At 39.7% G+C, this 20,537-nt stretch overlaps 1 protein-coding gene across 1 annotated transcript in view; it reads right to left on the bottom strand.

Moving 5' to 3' along the window:
- Positions 1–3,207: 3,207 nt before the first annotated feature.
- bark (C-type lectin domain-containing protein bark beetle) overlaps positions 3,208–20,537 on the bottom strand; it is a 126,427-nt gene continuing 109,097 nt past the window's right edge. Inside the window, exons 8-16 of the mRNA XM_075877684.1 lie at positions 19,835–19,879; positions 18,464–18,727; positions 16,995–17,364; positions 12,940–14,834; positions 12,152–12,842; positions 11,660–11,817; positions 8,637–8,731; positions 8,167–8,374; positions 3,208–5,548 (exon numbers count right to left, since the gene is read on the bottom strand). Of these exons, the coding sequence (XP_075733799.1) occupies positions 4,803–5,548; positions 8,167–8,374; positions 8,637–8,731; positions 11,660–11,817; positions 12,152–12,842; positions 12,940–14,834; positions 16,995–17,364; positions 18,464–18,727; positions 19,835–19,879 (4,472 nt within the window). The 3' untranslated portion in view covers positions 3,208–4,802. The remainder of the gene's footprint in view (positions 5,549–8,166; positions 8,375–8,636; positions 8,732–11,659; positions 11,818–12,151; positions 12,843–12,939; positions 14,835–16,994; positions 17,365–18,463; positions 18,728–19,834; positions 19,880–20,537) is intronic.

The raw sequence follows: 20,537 nt of genomic DNA, 5'->3' as shown, positions 1-20,537 counted from the left end.
TGAGTGTGTGTGTGAATGAGCTACAAACAAGGGGTGGCAACAGGCAGCTCATGCACCACAAGTGGCCAGCAAGGGCATTACCAAGCAGACTGCTGCACAGTGTGAAAAATGTCACTTAGCATCCACAAACACGACAACTACACTAGGCTTGTGCGAATATTCGAGTGCTTTGAATATTTGAACGAATAGTGGACTATTCAAATTAGCTTCAATTCATATTTAAATTATTGAGAATTTCGAAGTATTCGCAATGAACGAATAGGTGTATATTAATCCGCATGTAACTGCCTGCAAAAATGGTTTCACTGCAGTGTAGAAGTGTTAAGCCATGAAAGCACTTATCCAGAGGAAGTCTGCTCTGCTGCGAAGCCCCACTTCAAATTTAAAGGGGCTCTGCAATGCTTTTTGAGTGTTGTCAGAAAACACTGCGATCGATAGTCGAGGCTCCCGACAACACGCGAGCCAAATAGTATAGCGCAGCACTCGGCCTGCAACTTTCAACACATTCTCGAAGTCAGCTAAAAATCGCTCTCTTCTCTTGGCAAATGACGCCGATCTCAAAAAGCACTCGTCGCAGCCAATGTATCAGCCAATAGCTTTTTGAGCATGACGCCCTCAGTCCTTACTGGGACCGTCGCAAGTGACCGCCACTTGTCCCCACATACGTGCGCGATTGCACTGAAAAGCCTTGTATTCGAAGAAAAACAAAGGAGAGTGCTCAAGGTCACGAGGCGCGCGTGATGTATTTTCTTTGCCCCTGCCATCCCTCCCTGCTTAGCCTCCAGCACTTTCATTGGGACGAGAAGAGAGAATGCAATTGTTGCGTACTACAAATCTTTTCGTCTCCACTCGAACTAAACAGATTTAAATAATTTTTGTGGCGAATTCGTAAGGCAATAAGCTTCTTTAGCATACCCATTCCACAGCTATTTGAAAAAGCGTTGTAGGGCCCCTTTAAATGAATGTATTACCCTCAAATAGATTTATCATTTTTGAGCTAAAAAGCTTGTTATGATGGCTTATATGCTCTAAGTATCATAAATTTTAAAATGTTATCTATTTTACAGGTTATCACTTACATCCTACTGAAAGTGAAATACTACTACTACTCAAAAAGTTATTTAGACTTTCTTTGAACAAAAAAAAAGCATTTGCATAGAGGCCTTATTTAAAATTTTGGAAAAAATATTGTGCAGGTTAATTAGGCAATGATAAATATGATGATTTTTTTTTATATGTTATATTACTATTCAAATTTAATTCAAAATTATCCAGCCAAAATTACTATTCGCTTCGAACCTTAAATCCATCATCCCCCAAGCCTAAACTACACAGTTCTGCCCTACTCACTCGCACCAGAAACTGCATCTGATACAATTTGCAGTGTGCCATAATTGAAATTTTGTTCAATGCAAACTTGGATAAAACTGAATTTGGTCATTTTGGTCCACTATGCGAAGATTTAGCTGTGCTGCTTTTCGAACAGTGTAGAAAGCAGTGACATCACCTGTCAGCATTGCTTTGAACAGTTACACTTGTCTGTGAGCATCAATGCTTTTCAATGTTCTTCTCTTGACATGAACTAAATGTGAATGCTGCTGGCTTGGCTAAAAGTTATTTGCTTTTCTCTGTAGTAAGCATTCATTGCAATTAGGAAGAAGAAAGTGTGGGAATCAGGAGCCTAGAATTAGTTACACAGACTACGACCTGACAGGTTAACATTGAGCAAGGGTATTGCAATTTAGGATTTGAGTTAGCTTTTAACGACAGAACTAGCTGTAGTTCATGGTACCAAATCAAACTTTGTGGTATGTGTGCCCATTATGTAATACCAAACATATATGCTATGCTGTTCTGATATCTCAAAGTTCTGATTTAACCCACTTGTGACTGAAAGGAAAGAAGAAAAGCATGCCCAAATTACCTGGAAAAATTTTTTTTCCTCATTTTGTAGAGCTTTTTTTTTTTTCTGAATGAAACGGCATCATTGTTGAATTCAATAGGGCTCCTTTATTTCACTAATCGCATGCGTGCATGCATACGTGTGTGCACACCCACACTCAACTTGAAGGGAATATCCAACAAGTACGGGTAACTTCTTTAGTGAATGAACTTTAAGGTAGAGCACATTGAAAAGTGTGTGCTATTTGTAACTTGAAGGTGGCTCCACTGCATCACATTACAATGAGAAATGGCAATAAAATGAATGGTGACCCACAAGTGGCCCAATTCGGAAAAGTGTGGCCATCTAGTGTCAAGAAATGCAAGTGCTAAAACGAGTACAGTAGTTCTCTGTGAGACTGATTTGATGACAAGTATAGTCATTTCAAAATCTCAAGATTATACTCGTTAACAGTTATAAAAAGGATTAAACATGAGAAACAACACATATAATGTAGTAGCATTTTGATATGCTGGAGTAAGCTTTCAGTTGTGAATAGATCATAAAACTCCCTCCTGTTTGATTTATTACTGTGCCTAATGAGTTACTCAACATACACTTAATAGAAAAGGTTTGCGAGACGTTAAATGTTCAAGAAAACTATATTTTCGCTTTGTCTAGTAGCCTTAACTCCAAGGAAAAATGTTCAGGTACGACGGGATCGAATCCTGATCGCCATGGCCGCATTTTTGATGGTAGGGAAATGCTTGAAGCCTGTGCATTTATAATTTAGGTGCACATTAAAAAACAGTGGATGGTCAAACTTCCCAGAACTCCCTCTACGATGTCTCTCATAATCGTATCATAGCTTTGGGATGTTAAACCCCAACAATTATTATTAACCCAAATACTGTATATGTTCCAGTGTTCATTTGGTATTGCAACGTCTATAGTTACCAACTAGGTTAGAAACATTATGCACTAATAGGGCTGAAAGTCACATTTGTAGTGAAGCCAGCATCCTTTCAACTTTTGTTGTTGGGTGTACATTTTCTTTTTATGTACCGATGTACAGTACACGTTCATAAATGAATTTGAGCAAACTTTTCTGATTTTCATAATAATAATAATAATAATAATAATAATAATAATAATAATAATAATAATATCTTGGGTGTTACATCCCGAAATCACAATACGATTATGAGAGATGCCGTAGTGGAGGGCTCCGGAAATTTCGACTATATGGTGTTTTTTAATGCGAGATGGTCGCATTAAAAAGATGCGAGATGGTACCTATACAGCAGCAGACATCAAAGGCAAAGCAATGTGCAAAAGTAGATTTTATTCCGACAATGATACCAGAATGAGCTATTCACCTGGTGCTGTCTAAAAGAATTTACATCCTACAACACAAAAGACTGCACAAAGTATCTTTCTTTCTTGGCACAGGAAAGTCATGCTATATGCTTATGTAGCTCGATATGGTCCAAGAATAATTACTTCCACAATGCTGCATACATGGTAGTGTACATGGCATGTACAATGACGAAAGCACACAAAGGTCATCAACAGACTTGGGGACACAAGTGTAGAAATAGTGCTATTGGCATGAATACTGACTAGGTAGGCAGTTATCCGCAAGTACAAACTAAAAAGAAAAGTAATCTTTACAATATACAACATTCACATTGGTTTCATGCACTACACAATAACATGAGCACAATATGGGACTACAGCTGCTGGTAATGGTAATGCTGTGCACAGGATAGCACAGCATTTATTCACAAACTTGTGTGCATAGTGAAGGAAACCTCCAGCAGCAGCTTAAACATTGACGAGGCTTAATTTGTGAGCAAAATGCTTAGAAGTTGAATCTTTCAATTTATGGATGGTCAACTAACAGCTCTGTGGACGGATGTGATAAGGCACTTGGCTTTCTTTGTGCATCGGGCACTGAAAAATGGCAAACAAAGCGGAATAGCACTCATACTCACTAATGTTTTTTTTAATCAACACTCCTTAACTCTGGCAAGTAGAACATAACAATCCTCAAGTGAACACTCCGCTAAATATTCCTTTGTAGGTTCTGTGATGAACAGTTGCTTATACCCTTGTGCTTCATTGGCTATAAGTGGAAGCTTAAAATTACTTGAGAAACTACTCAATATTCGTGAAGAATTGCGTTACTGAAGCACATTACTACTGTAGCCATGGAGCAGCACAGCTCACTGCTTGTAGGAGGAGTGTCAAGTCACAGCACTTGTGAATACATACAGTCATAACACTATCTTTAAACATACGTGGAACACTTGTTGTAGCGCCTTCAGCTGAATTGCACAGAGCGAAAAGAATTGAAGTGGAAACAATGGCATATTTTTTTTTAAAGGTGCAAGAAAGACTACTGTTTCCTCACATATGTTGTTCTCATTCAGATGCCTATTTTATATACCTTTTCGGATAACATTCACACACCATGAAAATAACAATCGTACAAAAGTTCTCTCATACAAGAGAAGGAATGGTTTAAGCTATTAAATTTTTTTTTACAATGTGGCAGAAGTGTGTACAGTATGGTATCAAAAATACACCACCATGGAATGAGCACAAATTTCGCAGTACTCTTCAAAGTTTTTTTTTATGGTTGTATGGCCTCTATTTTGAGATCAACACTGCAGCAGTTTTGATTTGTGGATGTCACTGGACCAGCAGCAACACAGGCTACCACAGTCATTTAGCATAGGTATCACCGGCACCACAAGTCAATCTAGCTGGAAGCACCAGGTGTCGGCGGCCTTGCCATAACAGAACAACACAGCCAAGCCACAATCAAAGTTTTCAAGTTCTTTGGATTGCCCCATGCCTCATGGCATAATGCTGGCACACGCATTCACACACACCTTCCTTTCAAGGAAGAAAGCTACATAGCTGTCTCCAAAGGTTGTCGCCTGTAGTAGTTATCAGTGTTCGCATAGTGGGATGGTGGGTATTGATCTGGCCTTTTGAACGTGTTGTCAGACGGGTCCATAGGAACAACTTGTGGAGTTTCCAGTGATCTTTTCATGTCTAGTGTTGAATCTGTGCCTGAACTCCAGTCTCGGGATGCATCCAGTGAATCATCGTAACCACCAACAGACCGGTCCATGTACCCACGGTTTTCGTAGGTAAGGTCAAATGTAGGGTGCTGTAAGTCCGTTGCACCTTTTCTTGCTTCTGGCATAGTAGTAGGGTACTTTTCTTCAATATCACTGCTGTAGTCTAGGGCAGGGTTTCGAACTTCGTGCACTGTATCATCGTAGCTGCGGCTGTCATCCAGGTCATAAGTATACTGTTTAGCAACAGAGTCTGTGCTTCCATTGTGTTTAGATGGGTGCACAGTTAGTCGAGGTGGTGTGCTAGTTGGGGTGTCAGCAAGGGCCCGCTCAATGCGATGTTTATAGTCAGAAAAAAAGGCATCCCGGTCAAGTGAGCGGTTGGAGGCGGAGCGAATTGAAGCTCGTATGGAGTTCTGTCGCTGAAGATGTTGTTTGTGACGTTCTTGTGACTTGCACCACCAAAAACCAAGAATTATGCAGACGCAAATGAGCAATACTCCCAGAAGTGACATGGCAGTGATGGAAACAGGTTCCTGGTACCAATAGTCACTCCGTACCACAATTTCTTGTGCTGAAATAAAAGAAGACACAATTAGTGTCTAAAGCCACATAAACTCCTTGAACTTTGTCAGTCAAGACACGCAGAAAATGTTGTTTTTAGCATGAATAGTATCAATATTTAACTTTGGCTCAAACATTTTTACAGAAAAGCTGTTGTGCGATCACTTTTCGATTCACGCGCAGTTGCATGTTGTCCGCCGCCGCCGCCTCTAGTGTCCATAACCACATCGCGCGAAATAAGAAAAAAACTTAGTGCCAATGGCACAGTGGGGCTCGAACCCAGGTACACTGGGTGCCAGCCCAGTATTCTACCACTAAGCTACTCCGGTGCTTGTGACTTGTCAAACTTGCCTTAGGCAGGCTTGATGTCGGGAAAGCAATCGCATTAATACGACTTATAAAGCGTTTTACAAGAGCGAAAGAACAACGTCGTCGCATAACGCAAATAACCTAACGAGTGGGCCGTCCAATGCTCCAACCTATTAGAAAAGTTTGTTTTTGTTTCCCTGTTAACTGTGGTGCATACCTACTTCAGCCATAATTCCTCATCATCGTCAGCCACTGCATGGACAATGGGCACAAAATTCCTTGCAAGTACTTAGCGGATACCACGCTTCTCAGAAGAATGACGAAAAATAGCATAGTGAATGCCGGCCTACTACCCAAAAGTTTATTATTAATGCCCTAGTGGGTACCAAGCTAGTGTGCTTGCAGTAGTAACCCAATGAATTTTTTTAAAAAGCTCTGAAAGGCCGCTCTTCTAGCTTTCGCTGTGACTGTGCTGTGCCTACCGCGCAGGCCTAGCGTTTTTTTTTTTTTTTTTCTGTTGCGCATTGAGTGCAGCATAAGGAAGACGCACCTTGTAAATATGAAGCATGCAGTTCAAAGTAGATACACCAAAAGAGAATTAGCAGACCTCTACATGATTTTGCTTGCAACATTTGTCTCATTTAAAATAGTGCCATTTAACATTCGCATATACCGTAAAATGCCGAGCAAACGCCCCCCTCTCTTTTTCGGGAGATCTGGAATAAGCGCCAATGACCAAGCAAGCGCCCCCCCCCCCCCCCCCGTGGAGAGGGGGGCGCTTGCTTTGTTATGTTTTTTTTTTAGCAGCTTTCCCACCGCGATCTTGGATTTTGGTCTGACACCAAATCAGCCCCCCCCCCCCCCCTCCCAAAAAAAAACCTGGCTGAATTATCCTTCACCGTGGTGAGGGGAGGGGGAGGGTGCTTGCTTGGCATTTTACGGTAGTTGAGTGTCAAGATGAAAATGCACTTGGACAGAAGCCAACTAAATCAAGCACATGATCATTGTGAAAAGAATTATTTCCTCCTCCAACTTGTACATATATCCTATGGAAACAACTAGCCAAATTTAGTGGCCTCATTTCCCCAGTGATATGCAGGCCTTGTGATTAGCTGATATCATATATTGATTGTTCTATTAAGGAATTGGCTGTTTGTTTATTCCCTGAACCAGGAAAGTTTTCTTTAAATAGGCCCTGTAACACTTTTTCAAGAATTCTTCAAATGATTTCACTATAGAAGTTTAGTCACTTGCAAATCATCGGCCGTCAAAATTTTTAGAATTCTTCAAGTATGAGCAGAGTTGCGGGAATTCGTCGCACGTTTTAAATGCTTTTTTTTTCTTTTTTTGTCCTAACAAGCGTTCTCAGTGAAAGCTCCATGGGGGGAGGGGGTAAGAAGCTACGTCTGTACGTCAGTACGTGTCATGACCTCGAGCACTTCCTTTTTGCGCTGCTCACTTACCCATGCAGCGGCACATTGTGGCGCACCTTGGCGGCCATGGTAAATATGCAGTTCATAACTTTCAAATCAGATGATGGCCATGCCTTTTGGGTATGTGACGTAGCCGATTAGGGTATATGGCATCATTTGTCGAGAGAAAAGCCGAGCGATTTCTAGCTGACTGAAATTTAATGGAAAATTCTCTGTAGTGTGCCTGATACATGTGCAGGGGCCTTTGGCTACCTATCAACGGCATTTTCTGACCACATTCACGAAGTGTTGCAGGGCTCCTTCAACTGCAAAGCCTTGTTGCGCATGGATTTTCAGTGCAGCATCATGCTACTGTCAGGTAGGTGATAATTTTATCTTTAACAGTCATTTATTTAAATGTTGCCACCTGCTCAAAGTGCCCCTTGCCATCATCCCCACTTAACAGTACGTTCTGCAGCTCACGTGACTACACACTGTAGTAGCTAATTGCTATACTTTATCCAAGATGAAAGGGAGCTGGCACTTGTCATCATTTCATGGTGTCTCTTAGCAACATTCAAAACAACTGCCGAAGACCAGGTGCCCAAAAGTAAGTATTCTCCACTACCTCCTGTTTGCAAGCCCACGGCAATGTATACTACACATGCTCCCAAGTGCTGCGGCTATAGGCAAGAGGGTGCCATACACATGTTGCAGTACCAAGAACTTTATATTCACACTCAAGTGCACAACAGCAAAAACAAAGCAGTCTGATAAATTTAGCAGAATGATGCGTGATAGTAAAGGCAGCAGAAATGGACATAGCACCATAACACACTTATGAGGGTACATACTGCAAGCTGAATACAGAAAAATGTTATAACCCAAGCATAACTGTAGTGCCTACCTCTTTCACAAAGAAATGGAAGTCTGTCATTGCAGTCATGAGCCCACACACTTCCTCGGTATAGTACGGCACACTGGTCCAAAGGAATGTCCAGCGACTGCACCCAGATGCGTTCATAAAACCAGTCGAAACCTTCTTGCCAATCACTGATGTACTGCATCAGCTTTGTCAATTTCTGCTTTAGGTAGGGCATTGAAGAAGCATCCAGCTATAATAAAAGGCGGGAAAAGATAGACCACTGGTGAATAATTGATTGGGTTGTATATCCCAACAAGGTGTTAAAATGAAGAAGTTCAGGGTATAAAAAGCGTCTTCTTAAGATAGAAACAAAAAAGAAGTCTTGTAAACAACATAAATACATGATAAATCTACATCACCATATTGTTTTTTCTCCTTTTCTTAAATTTTACCTTTTAGTTCAGATACCATTTACATCTACTTTTGATCCCCAGCAATATCGCTTTTGTTACCTGACAAAATCTCTTGGCTTCATCGTGAGTCATTGGTCCTGGTATATACAAGAAACAGGTATCTTCTATCATTTCCCAGCCACCCATGCAGTTTCCTATAAAAGAAGACGAAAATGTTATTTAACAAGGAAAATGCAGCAAAAATGACATTGCTCAAATGCTGTCTCAGGCGAAAGTGAATGCTGTACACCTTTCTGCCCTTCTCTCACACTTCATAGCCTCTAAAGCACCATCAAGCTGGTATGCTGTATGTCAGACACATGAATTCAAAGCTAATACTGATACAGCCAACATACTGCTTGTTTTACATTTACACCACTAATCTGAGTCAAAAAACAAAAAAGAAAGAAAGAGGGAGCACCTCCAGGTGCTTTACGTACGGACAAACTTGTATAATGTTACGGCACAGAATTTCATGACTTTGTTAAAGACGCACATGCAGTGCACACATAACTGGTGCAAACACATCTTCCTGGTGCACAGTGTGTGCGAGTGTGTGTGTCCATTTGCTTATGTGCACATGTGTGTGTGTGCATGCATGTCAGTGAGACTTAACCTGAATGATTGAGTTACTGAATGTGACACTCACTGATAAGTTGCTTGATCAGATTATGCTATCCTTTTATTATTCTTTTCATAAGCAATATTGACCATTTTGATTATTCAAAGAGAGTAACACGGCATTTATTCCTTATAATTTAGGCAAGGTTGCTTGATTTAATGCACTGACACACTCACTTAAAACAATACCAGCACACTAAAAACAGAGTCAAGAAATGGAGCCATGTTTCGAAAAACTCTGCTGGAGGTATTGATGCCAGATGCCAGATTGATGCCAGATTATATGGAAATGCTGAGGATGGTATACAGAGTATTAAAAGATGTTCAGAAATTATATTCTAACACAAGTTTAGAGGTATAAGCTAGGTGTCACAAAAGAGGGTTCACTAAAATGATCGCCTCCGATTTCTAATGCCTGCGTGAAAACCAGGTGCCAAGCAGACACGACAGTAGCCGGTGTAACAAAGAAAAAAGCATTAAAAGATGCCGCATGCACCCCTTCTCCACTTCAAAAATGCTGCCACTACACTGACCAACCTCCTCGCGTCTATCACCGAGCGATCTCTAGAAATATCGAGAAGGAAGGGGTGAGTGACTTCTTAGTTGCGTCACGGGTTTCGGAGTTTTTGAAAAAGGTCCCGCCCCTTCCCCAGCTTTGGCTGTGCAGTGTGCCAATGAATCTTCGCGAATCCAGAGGAAACGTATAGAAGCGAGCAGCAGATGGTCGCGGTCAGGAGATGAAGAAAGTTCTCCCCCAGCGTACGAAGGCGAAGGAGATGAGTGTGTGTTTATTGCCCTTGAGCGAAGACGTGTTCTGCAGTCACAGTGCGTGAGTGGCCAACGTGTTACCGTCGAAAAAATGCGGTCAGTTGACGACGCGAGAACTCCTGGAAGAGAATCCTTGGACGCAGCGAGACGACAATCGGTGCTGGACTTTGAACGAGTGTTTCCTTGAAGAGAAGCATTCAGGCTTTGTTCCAAGAACTTTAGACTGAATAGGTTTGACGATTATTTTAGTCTATAAGTGTCTTGATTAGTTAATGCATGAAATTGCATTGTAGCGTGTATTGTTGTTTGTGCCCGTAGCTTTGGGTGTATCTTGTTGTTGTTTGTGCCGTTGTTTTGGGTGTATCTTCTGTTGTGTAGTCTGTTCTGTTTGTTGTGTAGCCTTAATTCTGTTGTGTAGCCTGTTGTTTTGAGTATCTTGTGATTGGTGTCATATTGTAATGGACTATTTCCAAGGGTGCATGTTTGTGTGCCGTTTGTTCTGCCTTATTTGTGAATAAATTTTTGTTTTGTTATCAACTCTCGATTCTGCCTTGTTTTTAGGACCACAGGCGGCATTTGCTGGCGCATCAAAAGGACCAGTTTCAAATTGTTCGTGTTTTCGTGGTGTGTTTCGGGGGGCCGATACATCTGCCCTTGAAATCAGCCCGACGATTGCTTCCCTAATAACAGGACTAGTGACACTAGGAAAATGCAAGAAATAATAAAATTCAGAGGAAGTACATAAAACAAATAGCTTACGGTCACTTCAACTGCCTCTATAGTTCTGTTCACAATGTTGGGCTAGTTAGTTTATGTTCAACATTATACAAACAGCAAGGATGGCACTAGGAGACTTTGGCACTGCATGTTTCATGTACTTTTAAAGATAAACTGTAGAAAAACAAAGCTAGATTAGTACATTAGACTTCTGTAACATATGTGAGGAGCTGGTAATAAACACAGATGTGCTAAAACAAGGCTAGTAGCATTACTGCAGTTGGTGTGTAAGCTTGCTGTTTGCATTGCCATAAATTTTGACACCATCCACTCGGAACTAATTAACTTGTTTTTTATAATCGAAAATCACCTTGGTTTCTAAAGGAACCAGACTCAACTCAATGAGATTTCAAAACCGTCATTGTACTGTCACTGCCCAAAGCATAGAGAAATAGTTCAAAATCTATGAATAACACTGCTGTTTTGATATTGCAGTTTGCACATGAAATTAAAGAACAGAGAGATTGGGCTTCACATGTTCAGCTATTATTAAATTTTCTTTTTCTCACAAATAAATGTATACTTTCCAGCAACTTTCTTGCAGGAAGGTTACTCCAGAACAGTGCCAGTTGGAAACAAAATTTTCAGTTATACGTGAGTGCAACGGCTGTTGGTGAAATGCACAAGCTAAACAAATCTGCACCTGGCTATTCTAAAGTGCTAATTCAAAGCGTCTTGCTATCATTAATTCTGCAGGTCATGTGCAAAAAGAAGAACAAGGCAGATAGCAGTACTGTTAAGATACACAATACTCTCATGAGCAGCTTTAGTTTGGGAGGGGGGCAGGGGAGGCTAGCAACATTAAATACTGATTGAGTGAGCTATGTAAACCATAATTTCTCAGAATATACGCTACATCTCCAGATAATTGAAATATTCACTTCAAATTCAGTGCCAGGCAGTGTCTGTGCACTTACCACTGATTACAGTGTCATTGTATTCCAGGTGTGGTTGAAATCGAACCTCCAAGAGTTCTGGCTGGTCACTTCTATCGTAAATCCTTCCTACCACTGCAGATGTATCTTTGAATCCCCACCAGTTGCTTTCAGCATCAACAAAACTGCTATTTTCTTGCCTGTATTAAAATAGAATAGTATCAATAGTTAAAAAATGTATCACACAAAAAAAAGGTTTCTACAAACAACACAAGTATGGTAGGGACAATGATTAAAACACTAAATTATTGACAATAGACCATAATTTTAGTTTCAGTATTTGTAGAAGGCCAAGCAAAAACAATGTAGAGCGCATTAAACCACATGCAACCTCTACGTGAGCACCATTAATAAGTTGCATGTTGACAGTTTCGACCCAAGTTACGTTGCTTTGGTATCATGAAAATGTAGTGCAACATCTCAAAGCACCTAACTTAACTCATACAAGAGTGTCGTCAGAAGAATTGTACTTACTCTGTATTGTTTGCTGTGATGATTTCAAAGTAGTTCAGTCTGTTCAAGAAGTAGTTTTTGCTGAACTTTTGTCCAGAGCTCTCAGCCAGCACCGTTGCCTTGAGTTCTTTTGCAGAGGCTTCATTATCCCACAGCCAGTTATGGTACACTAACTGTCCTGAAGACTGCGTCTTCTCAAAGCCGAGAACACTCATCTGCCGGTATCCTTCACTTTCAACAATCATGTTTTCGCTGAAGTTGAACGTCACTTTTTCTAACACAACATTGTCTCTGAAGGCGGCACTTTCCCTTGCAAAGTAGTTGCGATACACATGCAAATACTGGTACATTCCAGTCTCTCCACTGCGAACATATAGGCTTTCTCTGTTCTTATTTTGGGTGAAAAGGTTGTTGTGGACATACCCTTTTAATGCTGATACTGAATTTGTAGAGCTCACAGATATTCTCAGGCCACCCTGATTATGCATGAAAAGGTTTCTAAGTATGTGCATCTCCATAGAGTTCTGAATGTCAAAAAAGACAGCAGCTTCTGAGGAGCTGAAGTTTCCAAACAAAGCATCACCATTGTCTTCAAATCGGTTGCCATGAAGTGTCAAGATTGGTGTTATTTCACCAGCACTGCGGTATGCAACTGCTCCACGCCGGTTCTTGTAAAAGTATGATGCCGTAATGTTGTGCTTGCTGTCACGAGCTATGAAAATGAAAAAAAAATGTAATGCATCAATCAGTCTTAAAGAACTTTTTGCACCAAACTGTCATTACACGTAAATATTTTATAATGCACTCACCTGTTATTGTCTGTAGTGGAATAGTCACCACTTCAGCAATGAATCCATTGAGACCACTTGCTCCAGTTGCATGCAGTTTGACACTAAGAGTGGTTCCTTGTGATCTGTAGAAAGTCGTCTGGGCCATGTTGTCCTGCGATTCCATTCCGACACTTATATGCCCAATCCTTTTCACTGTGCTGTTGAAGACATCACCATCGAAAATGCTGATGCTGTCAGGATGAGGAGTGAACTCTGTGGAGTTGAAGAGATTAAATTGTAGTATTCTGAATCCAACCTTTTGTGACAGCCGAGACTTGCTAGTAAATATTTTGATGCATTCTACCGGACGATTATCATACTTATAGTAGAGCAACACTTTTCCACCAACTGGGAAGGCTTTATTGTTGTCACAGATGTCTACAAGTCCAAAGATATTGTAGGGAATGTCAACAGGTCCGAGTGGAACATAATTTAGTCTGTCTGCTGTTGATGTCTGACCATTAAGGGTGACAAAATTTATGCCAGTTCCACGATTGTGCGTAATATTTACTGCATGTATGTACTGATATCCTGGGGATGCTATGATGTCAATGCCATTTGAAGCACTTTCTGAAATGTTCAAGTGCTCCAAAGTTACATCTCTCAGGACAACTTGTACAGCTGGTCCCTTTTCATTGTGCAGTATTCCCGCCTTGCGGATGTGAACATGGCGGAGAGACGAGGTTGGAGGCGTGTAGTATCGACTGCTTGCATATACTCCACCATTTATGCCAGCTGGGGCTTTGTAATCTGGCACAGAAAATCGAATTCCACCCCAGAAGTCTTCCTCTGGAGTTGTAAGTTCCTCACCACAGTGGATGTACACAAATTGACGGTCATACGGTGTGCAGGCATAACTGTGCTCACCATAACCATTCAGGCGTAATTCACAGGTGGAGAAAGAAGACTCACGGCCGCTGCACTGCAGTGGATGCGGCCACGAGTTAATTATGGAAAGTTCTGTCGGGCCAAGCTCATGCCGGTATCCTCTGTCAGTCCACACGTCAAGTATTCCAAAACCAAGCTCACGACACACGACTTCTGCATTGCGCTCAGTGAATCGCTGATCACAAACTGGCACCCACTGCAGCGTTGTTGCATTGAAGAACTCAAGGAAGCCATCTCTTCTGTTCGTAGTGCATGCCTGGTCAATGCAAAGCCTGACGGATCTTCTTGGCAGTGTTCTTTTATAACGAAAACTGGACTGCTGCTGTTTGAATGGGCCCATTCTTATTGGAGACCAAGGTCTTCCAACAGCATTAAGGTCACCAAGAACAAGAATGCCAACGCTAGGATAGAACTGAATTTCCACACCTTCTAGTATGGTTAATGTTACATTAGGAAGAATAGTAAGGTCACTTTTGACAATATATGGAGAGTTCTTTTGGTACAAGGTTAAAGACGTGAGAAGCCGTCCACCAAGTGGCCTTGATGTATCCATTCTGTATTCCCATTCGTTCACTTCATCATAAGAAAGTAAGGGCCCATTGAACTCTGCTCGAGCCAGGTATGGTGAAAAGTCTGCGGCTGCATATCCATTCCAGTCGTCAAGGTCAAAGACTCTGGACTTTATATCCGAAGTATTCAATGAGCCCCACCAGTTTTCCGCAACATTCACTGCATTGTTCAGTGAACTTGTGAACACACCAGCAAGAAATTCAAACTCATGAGCTGGATTGACCAGAAGATTTTGAGTGATGTTAATGCGCTGCACCCCTCGAATGCTGACAGTGTAGCTGCTTGGCTCGTAATGGTCTGATGTCATACCGCTGCTTGCATCTGGGTGGTTGCTTTCAAGAATGTTATAGTAGAAGTTTGCAGAAACCACACTGAAGCGTTCAGAATGGCTCTCCAGGTTGAATTCGACAACATACCTGAAATAAATTTACAAATAATGTCATTTACATGTGAAAGCAAAACAGCCTTTAAGTTAAAAGCATAATTAAGAGCAACTACAAGCTACTGTATCGATAAATTATGGTTTCTTTTTAAATAAGCTCAACGAATTTTGTTTTTTTATGGTGGCTACATGTTGAGGTCTTCACCTAAATTACACATAAATCTTGAACATACACAAAAACTCTGCAACAAGAGTGCTTCAGCCCTTAACTTCTGAACAAAATGTCACAAGCGGAGTAGGACACCTGTAGCAGAGCACACTGCTGTGTTGACTGTTTATGAGGAATATGAAAATTTTGGATATAAAATCAAATAGGACAGCTTTTTGATTCAGTGTTTGAATCAAATAGCTACTGTTGATAAATAGGAACATTTTTGTGAATTGTTCTTACATATATTTAAAAATGCAAACTGTACTGAAATAAACACAAAATAGGAGAAAAAATATAATATATTTCATCCCTAGATGCTTATTACAGGCGCACAACATGAGAGCTTATACAAGTGAGCAGGCTTCTTCACTTTGGGAGCCCAACTTTACTGTCTTTACAATGACCATTCACACTCCTTTCATACTCTATGAACAGTTCTTAAGTTGGGAAAAGTCGGCTTATATGTTGCTGATGCTTGATTTTTATTTCGAATGCTACTATGATAAACAGCAGGACGTGACTATTGTTTTAAAGTGATTTCAGGAACATCTCTGACTAATCAAGAAATGTTGGAAAATCGATTTGTATCCAATTCAATTCGATTCATTTATACCATTGTTTAACTGGTTTTTCATTTTGTCTCAAAAATCACTATTCACACGCACCTACATAAACCTTTAATGGATAAAGTGAAATATGAGCCCTATGTTAAAGTGAAGCATCGTGATGCAGCCTAAGTCAAAAGCTTCAATACAGCAAACACAGATATAGACAAATTATTGGTTGTAACGAAGCTACATGTTATGGCAGAAGTGTCTGTATAATGATAAAGTTTGACTGTAAAACAACCAGTGTCTTAAATTATTTTATCTAGCTCTGGTTCAATACATTCTGGAAGTTTATTCCTAACATGAATACGTATTGTATAATTGAATTGGCTCTAATGTACAGTGCTCACAGATTGAAACAGGACAATTTAGGGCTAAGTAACACACATAATTTCGTTCCCTATACTTTCTATACAGGTCATTTCGGCCTAATTTTTACTCGATAGCATAGATCACGGCTAACATTATTTTTAAAGACCAGATTCATCACGGAATAACGTGTTTATCACAAGCAATCACACATACCAGTCATCGTACTAAAAAATTTTATGTCTTGTTGGAATCCATGAGTACTGTACATGTTAATTTCCTGTAGCTCTCTTCCATCACCCATTACTTCTACATCTTTATGTTTAGCAGCCTCAGAAATACATATAGTGTCCTCCAAGGCAGCTAGACTAATAATAATGTATCTGTTCAATCCTGTCAGTATATATTTGGAACTGATGACCTTCACTTTGCATCATAAATCTGGTTAAGAAAAGCACACCAAGAGGTATCCAAAAGGATGGGTTTTCTAGCAGTGTAAGCTGCCAAGCTGATCATAGAACTACAGCGCCAGCACCAGTACTCAACAAAGGCACACAAAGCATACATGTAGGCCTTGTGATAAAAATCTAGTAAATAGATGCTTAAACAAGAAATGTTCTACAAGTTCTGTCTGTTGAAAAGTATGGATTTAAATATGCCCAATAGAGAACTCTGCTAACTTTGACCAATATACCCTTGTATCTATGCTGCTCCAGATCCCTTAGGCATCCTCGAGAGAGCACAAATAGACAATGAGACCTATACATCTCTTAGTGAGTATGATTTAGGTGAAGAGGTCTCTGGAACAAGTAGGACCCTTCTTTTTTTTCTTTCATAAATATGCTTTACAGCTTTACGATTTGCTCATTTTGCTAACAAAAAACCATAAAGGCAATACCAGCAAATCCTGAAAGGGTAGATGCTGTCCTTTTTGTGATTACTATAAAGCATTAAGTCATAGTAAACAATGTTTGTCATTCAAAGCAACATTTACTTTGCATGCATCAAGGTTTAGTGCATACAGTGGTATCAAACTAGCTAGAGAAACAAATTGCCTTTTACTTACTTTCCCTTGTTGTTGAGAAATAGGTTCTCTCTGATAAGCATTTCTTTCTCCATGCCAGCAATAGTAAAGACTCCGTCCCCAGGACTGCATTCATTGTTTTCAACTGTGTTCCAAGTGGCATTGAAGCGAGCAAAGTGCCCATCGATGCGGAGTTTGAAGTTCCTGTTGCTCTTGATTGTTGAATTAGTAAGCACCACGCTGTGAGTGTAGTTCTCATTGTAGTCCCAGACATATGGCAGTCTCAGGTCGATGCCACCATGGTTGTTATTAAATTCTGTTTTGTTGATTATCCAATGAAAAAGGTTGTTCGAGCTTCTGAGATCTCTACTGTAGTGGCTTATTCCGCCTTGGTTATTGGAGATTTGATTTCCTGGACACCAAAAAGATTTTTTCACCTTTGTAGCTTATACACAACCTCAACACTTTTTTTTCTTTCTGCCTTTTTACTTTAGAACTAATGTGGAAAGTTATGAACATAGTTTTTTTAGGTTATTTAAGGGAGATCTGATTAAAAAAAAAAAAAGTTGCATTAATCTGTAGCTTAGGGCAATGAAATTTTAGCTCTACGCATGGGCTTTTAGGCTTATTTCAAATATACAACAAGTTTTATAGTAAGCTGCACAGTTTTTGTTTTGTGTCATGATATTGTGTAAAGTATAGTTCGTTTTGGGCAAACTTTTTATGCCACTAAACTTTTATGGTTCTCAGCCATTAATGCCTCATATTGCTCTACATCAGCTGTAGTAATGCAAATAACTACCTAGAAAGTACACATAAAACATTTTGATGGTCAAGAAAAAATGTAATATGAGAATTCTTAGAACCTGAGCCCATACTAATTGCCTACTTTATACTTTAAGCTCCTAATAATTCTACAGGCAATATCAAGTTTTAAAGGAGATACTTGCACCCTTCGCATGTTAAGAATTACGTGGCCAAAATTTCATTACGATTAAGCTATCAAAAATACCAAAAATATGATGTCCAAACTCAAGAAGTGGCCCAAAAATGAATATTGAGAAAAATACATTTTAAAGGTATAAGTGAAAGCTTATGTATGTTGAAAAGATGTTTTTTTAAGATGATTTCTTTCATCATGATAAGTTGGCTGTCATGGTTATCTTGAGCATGTGGCTGTAGTGAACCTTTCATGCGAAATGCAATGGGTGACAATTTTCTGGGGACTCTAGACAATGAGCTCTTTTTAGTTTTAGTAGCCACCTTGTGCTCTTTAAAAGTAATTTTACCCTACTTCGAGTTTAATTCAAGTTTTTACTCTAGCTACTTGGAGTTTTACCCTACTTCGAGTTTAGAAACTAAGCTTGTGAAAGGAAATAAAAACAAAAAGTTTGTGATTTTAGAAACAAAAAGCTTTCATTTTTCAACTCGCATGTCCCCTTAAACCATTACTGAGCAAAAACCTGTCATTAATAATGCAAAATTTTTATGATGTTGACAGAACTTCTCACCTGTAAGATTGTAGACTATCTCTGCTAATGAAGAGGTGAGAGGATCCCATAGTGGTGATGAAATGAAGATAGCATATTGTTGAGAATCTCTTATGGTATTCTTCGACAGATGAATGGTTTCATTGCTGTAGCGATGGTAGTAGAATGCTTCATCTGGGCCAATGTCCCTATTGTAATGGTTGCTTCCAAAACCATAGCCACAGCTTGTAATGGTGTTCCTTTCAATATTCAGATTGAGCTTGTACTCTAGCCATTGAGCTTGACCTGTTAGATCAAAATAAGTGTAAACATGAGTGCAACAGTGGAAAACTCTTACTTAGTTATCAAAAGCATCTTCCTATCTTGATCACACTTCTTTTCATTTGGAAAGTCAAACCTAACAGTACATTTCCTCAGGCTCGTGTTCTCTCATACAGTTAATTTCATATTCTAGTCAGAACAAGCTCAAATTGTATCATTGTGGCATGGGCTCTACAATGCAGAAACATTTTTTTGGTTATGTCTATATATATATATATACAGCTCACTGATTCATGCAAAAGTAAAAAAAAAGGAAGATAGTAGTATTATTTTGTTCTCATCTTATCTGATTCAGGTGAGTAAAAATTATGTGGCTACACTAAAGTTATTTGATTAGATTTCATACTAAGACAAAATACATTGCTGAATGAGTACGTGACACACAAGCATAGCACAAGTGTGGTGCTTAGCATGGTACATGGTCACAGTTGACAGCACACTCTCATAAAAGTAAGGTAGCCAAGCATTTGAAGGAACTGAAAGAACAGTTTTACATCCTTATAGTGATTCACATCAGTTTAATATTAAAATAAAATATAAGTATTACGATCACAAATGTAACTGCCAACACATTTATTTATTGCTAGCTCAAACAGTAGTGCTTGTGCAAGGCCCTTATATGAGACTATGTGATTTCCTAGAAGGTACTTTGCTCATGGCCAAATGGTCAAAATCCCCATTAACCTCTCTATAAGGCGCACCTTCCTTGCCCTCAAAGTTAGCTCCTTTGGCTTAAGAATATTTAAAGAATGTAATCTTATAAAAACAACAACGAAAAAACGATGAAGAATTAAAAAATGAGAAGTAATCAAAATATACATGTCAACCATACATAGATAGCTTTTCTTTTTCCTAGTTCCCCGCCCCCCCCCCTTGTTTTTAAGTTGTATTCAACGCATGGTGTTACAAGACTACCACAGCCATTACATAACCATAAATTATATAACCACTGCCATTATATAATTATCATTATATAACCATACATGCTTAGTAAGATGCATTGATAGCAAAATAAGATATTTTGTGAGAGAACAAGTAGGAAAATCACACAAAAATGCAAACGTTACCAACCTAAATCCTTGCAGTAATACCCTGTGCATGTCCTTCGACGAGAACCTATAAAACATGGCAGGTGAGAGAGGACGTGATTTACTGACAAGACAGTCGCATACAGCTCTGCTCTGAAGACAACAACAAAAAAAAAATTTGAAAGTAGCACGCAGTTTGCTTAGAGTAGCACTTCTAAGCATTGGGAGCATTATATTAGCGAGCAGGACACGCAATACATGCCTATCCGTAAGCCTATTCTGAGGGAGTCTTTGCGGAGTCTGCTTTGCTTCTAATGCACACTTCTTTATTAATTAATATTTTTTTATTTTTAGTCTTCCCAGTTGCTCATAAAGTTTCAAACACCACAAACAGTTAAGCATGCCACAGTTCCTCTGCACCAATGTTACAGGCACTGCATCTCAACCAACACTGTTGACACAATGGGCTAGACAAAAAACTTTGAGCATCTGTCAGTTTACAATGCAAATACTAACTCTACTTGGTTGAAGTGCTTGTGGAATCATAGCTATAGCAATGTGTCTGAAACCATAAAGCTGTTGGTTCGAATCTATGTATAAGCCACTTTTACATCTATGTTACGTCGTCCCATGCCCGACACAAAGCGTGACAAACGAATGAACACTAGAGGCCTATTTTCTTACTAATGTCTGTTTGCACTAAAAGTGCACACAGTAAGGCAAGTTGTAGAAAAGCTACAATGATA

This window comes from Rhipicephalus microplus, chromosome X (genome assembly GCF_043290135.1).
Source record: "Rhipicephalus microplus isolate Deutch F79 chromosome X, USDA_Rmic, whole genome shotgun sequence".
NCBI lineage: Eukaryota > Metazoa > Arthropoda > Arachnida > Ixodida > Ixodidae > Rhipicephalus > Rhipicephalus microplus.
This window is presented reverse-complemented; position numbering and strand designations above follow the sequence as displayed.